Source organism: Numida meleagris, chromosome Z (assembly GCF_002078875.1).
Source record: "Numida meleagris isolate 19003 breed g44 Domestic line chromosome Z, NumMel1.0, whole genome shotgun sequence".
Taxonomy (NCBI): domain Eukaryota; kingdom Metazoa; phylum Chordata; class Aves; order Galliformes; family Numididae; genus Numida; species Numida meleagris.
This window is the reverse complement of record NC_034438.1, coordinates 990,153-1,001,069: the sequence shown is the minus strand read 5'-3', so window position 1 is coordinate 1,001,069 and position 10,917 is coordinate 990,153. Positions and strand designations below refer to the sequence as shown.

The following is a 10,917-nucleotide window of genomic DNA, read 5'->3' as shown; positions in this document are numbered from 1 at the left end:
GTCTGGTTTGTTGGAATACAACAGCCCAAAACAAAGAGAGCCACTCTCCTTGGTCAGTCTCCTTGATGCTGTCCCTTTTTGTTTCGTTTTCTGTCCAGTGTTTCCAGAACCTGCAAGGAGATGAGAGATCTCATTTGCCGCTGGTTTTCCTCCACCAGGAACAAACTGATACACAGGTGCATCCTTAATTGAAACTATTCAAGCTGAGAAAGTCTCGAAATTCCCATTTATCTCTTTCTCTGTAGGTGGTCTCGCATTCAGACTGTTTCATGAGGGGCTGTTCTAGGGGAATGAAGAGGACCTTTCAAAGACTGCACAGATACAATGGTGTTGTCCATGGCAATTCTGTTTTGGGAGCATCGTGTCTTGTTTGGGTCCTTGCATATCTGTAGCATTTTTGTGCTGTCTTTTCCGTGGGCTTTTGGACTTTGATTTGCTTGTTTCAGGACTCCAGAACCTATTCTGTAGTTGGAGATGCTTCTGTTCTTTGGATATACAAGTCAGGGGCTTGTTTCTTTTAAACTTGCCCAGTTCCACCAGATAACACAGGAACTGAGCTTTTAATCTTGACTGGATCTATGCTGGAAGTAAAGGACATTGATTTAAAACTGAGGAAGTAGCAACACCAGCACTTGATAAGCAGCTGGCTGTAAGTTTTTATGAAGGCAGCGGTGTGTAACTTCAATGCATTTTATGACACTTTCTGTTGTCTTCAGTTTCAAACCTAACGTTACAATGCCTGTTCTCAAGTTCATGAGACCGACTTATGCATGGTCCTGAAAGTGCCTAAATGGAAATCAAAATCTATTTTGATGGAAAACTAGCAGCTTCCTAGTTATCTGTATCTATCCAAGTAAGCTTGCTGTGATTTGGAGTTCTGGCTGCGGTGACAACTCTATCTGAAAAATAAATTTCAAGTTTCTTGTTTAATAATCCAGGGTTACAGAAGGTCCTGTTTATTTTATTTTTTTTTTTTATCATTTTTTCATTTTTAAATAGTAACAGGTCTGCTTTAATTAGAAAGGCTCTAATGCAGATTAGAGCATTAGGCAGACGGGAATCCTCCCATCTCAGTGAAATTATGAGAGTGCTGAGAGAACCATTTAGATAATCAAGACTACAGAATATTCCACTAAGCCATGTGCAGTCAGGCACAGTAAAACAAGCCTTCAAAACCCCAAATCGTGAGCTTCTGGGACCTAACAGGTGGTTTTCTCCTCCCAAATAGTCGATGGTCTGTGTAGCAGATCCTGCAAACCTTCACCTGAATGGGGCCGGTGGGGTTGATGACGTGGACGAAAGCTGGAAAGATGAGGAGGGTGCACAAAGAATCCACGTACGGGATGTGTTGCAGCTCAGATGTATTCCTCCTTTACTGGGAGTTAAGATCTAAAACAACACTCATTCTGGGCAGCACTGGTCATGGTGAAGAATGGGGAAGAGCAAGATAGACCACAGGGAATGCAAAGCAGGAAGACGTTGTTTGCTTTTCATTAAAAATCGATGGTGACAGTAATGCCCCATTCATCTGTGAGACAAAGGAACTGCATGGAAAGTGGGTGAAGAAAAACGTCCAGTGTGTTTTTGTCCAACGTGATAACGTGTTAACAGATGAAAAGGATTGTTTGGGATTTTTGTTTCTTTTTTTTAAATTTTTTGTTTGATGAAGAATTCCAGTTGTCAGATCTCATTGGACTGCGTAAATCCCAGAGGACGTTCTGCCCAAATTTTGCAGTTCTCTTAGGACCATTAAGGCACACAGGATTCTATTTCGGATCCACTGGCTTCCTGGGAATGTTTTGGTCTTTGGGAAAGTGAGAGTTTTAAGACGGAAGAAGTCAAAGTGCCATTGCACACTTCTTTTTTTTTTAAACTATAATTAGCTTAAGGTATTAATATAAAAAGTAGGTAGCTGCATCTAATGATTTTTGTGTGTGTGTGTGTAATCTGAACCATCTGCCTCTAGATATTAAGGAGTTCACTCTTTAATCCAGATTATGGCTGACAAACTGGTTTTGGCATTCACGTTCCACTAGCATTGTGCCCCTGAAGAGCTGCTGTGGCTGTAGAAACTCTCTTGCTTACGACTGTTGATTTTGAAAGCTATTCTTTTTGTTTGTTTGTTTTGGCTTTCTCGTAGTTGTTTTGCTTGTGGCTCCTTTCTTCTCGGGGATGGCTTTCCTAATGAAAAGCATGTTGAGCAACCAGGTAAAGAATTTGGGGCTTGGAGGTGGAGGAGAAGAAAGCAAAGAAGAAAGCACTCCTTCCGACCCAGCAGCTGCTGCAGGAATGACCAGAGAGGAGTATGAGGAGTACCAAAAGCAAATGGTTGAGGAGAAGTGAGTACCCGTTCCCTTATTAGCAGCTTGGGGGTGCGTCTTTGTGACCTGGGGCAGGTAGAAGTATCCCAAGAGAAACCCAGACGTCAGCTCTCCCCTCCACCTCTTTGTTTTAAAATAGAGAAATCTCTGCTAGAAGCTTTCCAGAACAGAAGCTCACCAACTGCAGATGATAGAAGTGCTGTGTTCGCCCCTTTCCCCTCGTTCTGTGACTCTCCCTCTCTCCTACGCTCTCTCATCCCTCCCTGCAGCTTGATGTGCTGGACCCAATCCTGACGGGGGTTGCTTGATCTATCACACTTTCCCATAGGGGCGAGGGTGGTTGTGGCACAGGAATGGATTCTCGCAGTGCACGCCTTGCTCCCCTAGAGCTCTGTGCAGAGTACACTGTGCAGGTGTAAACTTCGCTTTGTCCGTGTTGATCGTGGCAGGCGTAGAAAAAGGAATGCGTGCTGTGCCACGCAGGTGATGCTGACCTAGGGAAAAGTTTTTAAGGGGTTGCTTTTCATAGCTGCGTTTTTGGTTACTTTTTCTGAAATCAAGCAGCACTTTCCAACTGATTAAGTCCCGCGAGTGTTATTTTTTTTTCTGTATGAAAACAGGAGTAAAATAGAGGACTTCTAGCATGTAGGAGCTCAAATCGTACATAATTATGGAGAAAACAATTGACTTTTAAATCTGAGATGCATCTGTTCTTCTAATGATCAATTACATAATGGTTGTGTAAATCCTCCGTGTAAGATGATTATAGGTGAAAGGTTAATGACCGATGGAATCCGAGGTATCCAGGTCTGTATTTAGCAGCAGCCCTTTCTATCATGAAACCTTGAGCAGGTATCGTTTGATTTGGAATAAAACACAGGATGTTTTGCTTTGCGTTTTTGCCAAGGAAGACTTAGAAATAATCACCTGCGGGCGGAGGGGCTCTCTGCTGAGACTGGAGAGCAAACCAGGACCCCTGGGATGGGGAGAACTCTTGGAAAGTGTATTAATTGTACCGTGTTTTCCAGTGTGGTGTGTCTGTACATACAGAAATGTTCCGAGGGGTCGGTGCAGGAGTGCTTCAGTTGGGAAGTTCTCTCAGAAAGAAGTTTGCTGAGGACAGTCCATGCTGTGGGGTTACGTAAGTGAGGTCAGAGAGGTGATGAGCTCTGCTGGAGTCGTGGCCTTTGATGCGTGGCTGTCCTGGCTTTGTCCAGGATTCTGGGCTCTGTTGGCCTTTTTCTTTATTCATTTACTTTTTAATGCAACGAAACCCACCAGAAACACAGGGTTTGCTGTTTCTCAGGAGAATGTGCAGTGCGGAGGAGCAAACAGATGGTTTCTGCTGGCCATCTCCAGCATTAAGAGCAAGAAAGGGCCACCAGTTAGTGCTGCGCACCAGCTCCTGGTTGTCGTGCAACGACCCCTATACCTGTGTCCTGTAGCTGCAGCACTTTGCGTTCCAGGGAATAATTAAACCCTGCAGCACACCAGGGCCCAGGGGGTGGTGGAAGGTTGCCAGGTCTTCCCGTGATGCCAGGACAAGTGAAAAGCTCGGGTTGAGCAGAAAGTCCCCCCTTCCACATCTCATAGGAGGAAGGGATCCCCAAGGATCCCAAGGGATCCCATTGGATCCCCAATGGTGTCACTGGAAGGGATGTGGTATCCCAGTGGGAACATTCCCAATGCTGTACGACCAGTGACTGCTCCTGTGGAGGAGTGGCTGGGGAAGAGAATGGTTGAGAAAGAATGGGAAAACGTGCTACTAGCACACAAACCATCTCTTCCCAACCACCCCCTTCATCACTGGCTGAATGATGCTTAAGTGGGCTTCCAGATAATGAGAACAGAAGAGGGAAAAAAACACAAAAACTCATTTGCAGAAGGAGAGGGAAAATAATATTTTATCTTGCAAGTAGTTCGGATATTGACTGGAACAAAAGAAATTCTGGCTGAGAATTTCTATGAAAAAAGGAAGGGGGAAGAGGCAGGGGGGAAAGAACATCAACATCATCTCATAGAATCACAGAATGGCTTGGGTTGGAAGGGACCCCAAGGATCATCATGTTCCAACCCCCTGGCACAGGCAGGGCTGCCAACCTCCATATCTAATACTAGACCAGGCTGCCCAGGGACCCGTCCAGTCTAGTCCTGAACACCTCCAGGGATGGGGGATCCAAAGTCTCTCTGGGCAGCCTGTGCCAGCACCTCACCACTCTCTCTGTAAACAACTTCCCTCTGACATCCAATCTAAACCTTCCCTCCTTGAGCTTAAAACCATTCCCTCTTGTCCTATCACTGCCTAGCCTTGTAAAAAGTTGATTCCCCTCCCGTTTATAATCTCCTTCTAAATAGTGAAATGTACACATGTCACTAGATATCTTTGAAGACACCAGTATTGCAAATAAATATATAGGTAATCTAACCAAGAATCTTCAAATTTAATAAGTGCATTTTATAAGATCACTGCTAAAGGAAGTTCTTTTCCATAGAGGAGAAACTGGGATTCACTGTGACAGGAAGTTTTGGGACAAAAAATGGGTTCAGGAAAGTCTGGGAATTGTCAGAGCTGACAGAGGGCACCCAGGGCTGTTAATGATGTAGGACCAATTTCCAGCTCCAGCAGTTCCTCAGCTACTGATTTTTGGAAGCTGGACAGAGGATGCTCATCCTATTCTTAAATCCCTTCTGTGCCCGCTGTAGGATACATGACTCTGGGACACTTGAGCTTTTGGTCAGACCCAGAAAGACCATTCTACCACCGTGGGTCCTTAAACCAGGAGCCCACGTTTGCAGAAAGGGATGTTGCATCAATGCAAGTGCCCCAGGTGGGATAAGCAGGGAACAAACATAAATTGTCTGTTCTGCTTGTTGGAATTCTTACAGTGAGTAATAACAGAGCAACCTCCAGAACAGCAGTGCTGGTTCATCCTTCATTCTTCCTAGGACTCAGGGGAAGCGCTCTCAGAACGAGTTTGGTGATTTGAGAACTCAAGCCCCTTGACATCACTTTGTTGTAATTGCTCCTTTTGTGCCTTTGGGCAAGCTGGATGACCTCAGGAGTAACTGCTGCATCCAACTTCTTGTAGCCCAGCAGCTGCCTGAGTGTAAAAGACAGCTCTTTTATCGATATCTCGAATAAACTTTTTTTTTTTTTCCCTTCTTATTTTCCAGGATGGAAAGAGACGCGGCGTTTGCACAGAAGAAGGCAGAAAGAGCCTGTCTGAGGGTTCACCTGAGGGAGAAGTACCGGCTCCCCAAGGTAAGGTGCAGCCCAGGGGCTGTGTGTGCAGCAGACAGGTCAGCAGCACAGAGCCTGGGAGCAGCTCCTGCCCATCAGTGGGAGTGCTGCAGTACGGGACCCAAAGGGGCCAAGGCAACATTTCTTGTAGTGTCATGATAGAATGGTTTGAGTGGGAAGGGGCCCTCAAAGGCCGCCAGGTCCCACTCTCTGCAGGGCACAGGGGCACCCGCAGCTCCATCAGTGCTCAGAGCCCCATCTCCTGACCTTGGGTATCTGCAGGGACCAGGCATCACCACCTCCCTGGGCAGCCTGTACCAGCGCCTCACCACCCTTAGTATACAGAACTCCTCCCTTACATCCAATCTAAATCACCCCTTTATCTTGAAACCGCTTCCCCTTGTTCTGTCACCACTGTCCCCACTAAAGAGTCTGTCCCCTTCTTTCCTGTGCCCCCTTTAGATACTGAGAGGCCGCTTTCAGGTCTCCCTGGAGCCTTCTGTTCTGCCTGGTCACTGCTTTAGATCCATCTTTTCCCACTCAGTAGATGAATGGAATGGAAAGATGCTTGTAGTTATCTCTGTAACACTAGGTCTGAAACAGAAGAGCAGACAAGCTGGATCTCTGCTCAGATCCAGCCCTACCAGCAGTGTGCATGGCTGTAACTCAGCAACATACACCGGTTTAAAAACAAAACAAAGCAAAAACACCCTGAAAGCAAGCAGGGAAAATCACAGAAAAGTCTTCTACGCTTGAACTCTCCAGAATTCACAGTGCTCATTTGTACCATTGTCCTCCAAGAAGTGGAAGCAGACTGCCCGGTCATTTTTTCTTTTGTGCTCCTGACATTGCAAAGTTCTCCCAGGGAAACCGAAACACAGGGAGCAGAAATGACGAGCCACAAACCTGCAGGTTTCCTAAGAGCAAGCAGAGCTGCAATGGCTCCCAGACCAGGGCAGAGAGCCGGGACAGAAAGGATGGGAACGATCCGTCCTCGCAGCAGAGAGGATCAGCAGTGACACGCTGACAGAAATCCGTGCTGCTTAATGTACACAATAATTGGCCGGGGGAGGAGTTGGATGGCTGCACAGAAGTGTGCAGGGTGTTGAAAGGAAAGCTCACAGTGAGGAACTGCAGGGAGAGCTGGTGCTGTGGGCAGTGACTCGCCATGGGTCTTCAGCTGCTTGAAGTCAGAACGCAGTTTTAACCATTCTGTCCCAGAATAATGACAAGAGAACAGCAGAGGTGACGAAGTTCCAAACGGCCTTGGCGCGGGAGTGTCAGGTGTGAGGGGATGCGGTGGACGTGTGTCAGATCACGTCATGAAGGCAGTAAATAGGGAACAGTTACACCACGGTTTCCAAACACCAAGTGAAAGCCAAAGTTTCCATCAGGAGTGGCAGCCCAGGCACTAAGGTCAGGCTGGGTGCCTGGCTTTAGCTGTTCACAGTTCTTAGAGGAGAGGAATCCCGTTCCCATTCCCTCTGGAAATACAGAAAAGTAGGAAATAACACCCCCACTTTTTTTCTCCCCCAAAAAGGACAAAGAGCATCCATAGGACAAAGAGTTATCCATAAGCATTTGGTTGTGCTGTACTGTGCGCTTAGGGACTCTCTAAAATCTGAGATTCTTCTCTGGGCCACAGAGCTGAAACCCTCTCTGCTTGCCCCGGGGCTTTGTGCCATTTGGTTCTGTTGTCCATCAGTGCTGCTTTTCCAGTACTCAGCCCCAAGCAGCCAGATGGGGACCCTGTCATCCATGCAAAGCAACCAGCACCTTGAGCCTCCTCCATCCAAACCTCCAGAGAAGTTTAGCGTTATCCACCCCACATTCTGATTGCTGCCCTTCCTCGGCTCAGCCGAACTATGTTCACGGCCACAGAAGTTCTCCAGTTGCTGCTGTTGACTTGGCAAATCTGCAGGGAAGGCGGGGAAAGCTGAGGTGGCTTACATGCCACTGAATTGCTCTTAGCCTGGATGCTCTTTCATTTCTGACAAAGGATTTCTGAACAAACTGTTTTTCCGGCTTCATTAAGATGTCCTTCAGGTATAGCTATGTGAAATGTGACTACGGTGATTTACAGAAATCTCATTTGAGCAAACGCCTCCTGGAAATAACAGCTGTTTTCTGCAGTACCCTGTTTGCTTCTCCCTTTGCAGATAATGCCATGACCTTGTGATCCGTGCGGTCTCTGTGGTTTTTTTTTTTGTTTCATTTATTTCAGCTCAGTTCAGGGCTTGCTGGTCCATTGGTCGCATGAAGATATGGACTTCTCTGTCTTGTGGTGGCCCTTGTCATATCACCCTGCTTCCAAATAGGATGACGTGGGATGTGTTTAACTAAAGTCCCGTGTTCCTGCTCTGTTGTGCATAACTACAAAGTATTCATGTGCTGAACACTAAGGGATTTCAGGAATATGAATCATAGAATCACCAAGGTTGGAAAAGACCTCTAAGATCATGCAGTCCAACCGTCCACCTATCGCCAATATTGACCACTAAACCATGTTCCTTAGTGCCATATCTACATGTTTCTTAAACACCTCCAGGCTCGGTGACTCCACCACTCCCTGGGCAGCCCATTCCAGCCCCTGACCGCTCTTTCAGAGAAGAATTATTTCCTAACATCCAACCTGGACCTCCCCAGATGCAACATGAGGCCGTTCCCTCTCATCCTACCACTGGTTATGCAGGAGAAGAGGTCGACCCCGTCCTTGCAGGCCGTTGATGTGGTCTCTCCTGAGCCTCCTCTTCTCCAGACTGACCATCCCATTCCCTCAGCTGCTCCCCATAGCACTGTGCTCCAGACCCTCACAGCTCCGTTCCCCTCTCTGGACATGCTCCAGGACCTCCATGTCTTTCTTGCAGTGAGGGGTCCAAAGAGCCCATCTTCCTTGTTAATTTGGAGCCCAGGTAGTTACAATCCTGGGTTTTGTTTCAGCATAATTACACTATTCTAGTAGCACGTGGCTTGCATTTCCCAGTCCTTCCTGTTCTGAGATGAGGCATTTAAGTGGGGTGATGGCCCAAGTCAGGGGTGAGAACTCTCCATGCAGCTTTTTAGTCTCTATATTAATTCGGCAGCAGTCATGAAATTAACTATCAAGAGGGAGTCCAGCACATTCAAGATATCCTCAGATAATGACTTACTAATACCCCGGCGTATCTCATTCATACTGGCTCAGGGCTGCTATCGCAGCAGGGAATACAGAGTCATCCCAAAGCCTGTGGGCACATGCCTCGTTGTGACCCAACTGGAAGAAAAACCAAGGGGAAACCCTTCTGGGAGCTGTCAGCTCTTGTGATTTCAGCTTTGACAGAGCACAAGCCCTGCAAAGTGGTTGTGTGAGGCTGGAGCATCAATCCTGCCTGCTGACACCCACCAGAGGGATGCGTTGTAACAGAGTCAGGAGGATGAATGCAAGGTTGTCCAGCTACGTGGATGGGCTCTGCCATCTGATGGCTGCTGCTGCTGTCCTAATCTATGCCACGTCCTTCACTGACCATCAAAGACCTGAAAAAAAAATGCTGCAATTTTACCTGCTCTTCACTTCACCTCAATACTGGTTTCACTGGCATTAATTCAGTTGTGTTACAAAGGCTGACACATAGCCCCACATTACCAAATCAGTAGTTAAATACAAGGAAAAGAGTTTTGCAAGCATTTCTTTTTGTTGTACTGCTCTGCAGGGTTTGAAGGGAGACGCTGCTTTTTTCCTTCTTTTTTTTTTCTTCTCTTCTTTTTTCCCTCCTTTTTTTTCTTCTCTTTTTTTCTTCTCTTCTTTCCTTCCTTTTCTTCTTTAAGTGACTCACAACATTTTTAATGACAACTTTATAACAATTCCATTTAAAAGAAAACTTTGTAAAGTCGTTATTTCTGGAAACAAATGTTTCCAAAAGATATTGTTAAAAAAAAAATCATATATATCGTTTTAAAGCAGGTGGGGCTTTTTGACATCAGAACTTTAATGTAATAAAAATACCCCCATTGACATATTTCTACAGAAACGGGGTTATTTTTGTGCGTGTGAAAAATTTCTGTGCACCCAAGCAGCAGTATTAAGCATCTTTGTGCCAATGGTTTGCTCTTGCCTTTCTGAACAGAGGGAAGTATCTCGCCTGGCCAAAGGCAATGAAGGTGTTTTGTGTAGTTTCTTATCCTTGATATGGAAGGAATGTGAAAAAATGAGTGGAATAGCTGGTCAGGATCTCTCAGCAGCTTGGGCTCTGCAGCCTTGTGTTTGCTGTCCAGTCACCTCGTTAAGGCCTTTTGTTGGAATTTAGGCCAATGGCGTTCAGTGCAGAACTGTCTCCTTCACACTGAGATGACCTGCCTTGATTCCCTGTACCCAGCTGTAGGGTAACAAAGGTGTCATTCTGGCTGACATGAGGTTTGGAGAGTTGGGATGAGGAACCCAATGAAATTCGTGAATCGGAGCAGAAGTTGTAGGTGGACCCGGGATCAGTGAAAGTTCTGCTATGAAAAATGCCTCCGTGATGTTCGCTGAGCAGCAAGAGGAGGAGGAGCCTGCACATCCAAGAGTCCACCAACAAATCTGGCTTTCCCAGCAGAACGTTTCAACCCCCCACACGTTCCCCAGGACCGAACTGAGCCCTCCCAACCAGCTCTGCCCTCATCAGCTCTGCCACCTCCTCCCACAGCCATGAACCCGTTCAGGTCGCTCCTCTCATTGTCACCTGCCATTGTCCCCAGGGTGACCCGATGAATTCACTGGGGTTCCCTCAGCTGCATTGGTCCATGCTGGGCTCTGTGGGCATGCTCGAGGTGTCCGGCTGCTGGTGAGCATTATTTGTGTGGCAAGCACAAGAGGATACTAGAACATTTGCATCCGTCCCTGATGCAGTATCCAACTGAAACACCAGAAATGCCAGAAGCAAAGGGCTTAGCAGCAAAGCAATCACGGGTTAGAAGCCCACCTGGGCTCTGAAAAGTGGCTGCGTGATGTGAACACAAGTGACAGATCACCCATGCTTTTTTCCCTGCGATGCTGGGGATGCTGAGTCCATCCCTGAGCCCCCGGCGGCCCTCTAGTGCCGTTCTCCAAGAACTGCACCGCTCTTCTCTGCAAAAACATCCCAACCCGAAGCGGAGCTGCAGTTCGGTTGAGCGACGAACCAGGCTCGTGACTCAGAGAAAGCCGCGGCATCTGCTTTTAAATAGTCTGATAGCCCTCGTTCGTAGCCTGGGATGGAAAAAACGTTTTTCTCTATGTCAGATAAAGAGTTTTTTGCAAAGAGGAACTTGCTAACTGACTTCCCAAGGGAGGGGAGTGTTATCCCTAGAGAGTGGGACAGGATGTTTTGAAACAAGTACAAGGAGGAAGAAAGAAGAAAA

The 10,917-nt window shown here is 46.8% G+C and overlaps 1 protein-coding gene across 1 annotated transcript in view; it reads left to right on the top strand.

Annotated features, from left to right (window-relative positions):
* The window catches only part of CPLX4 (complexin 4), a 16,375-nt gene continuing 7,630 nt past the window's right edge, over positions 2,173–10,917 (top strand). Inside the window, exons 1-2 of the mRNA XM_021381640.1 lie at positions 2,173–2,339; positions 5,496–5,583. Coding sequence (XP_021237315.1) covers positions 2,173–2,339; positions 5,496–5,583 — 255 coding nt within the window. The remainder of the gene's footprint in view (positions 2,340–5,495; positions 5,584–10,917) is intronic.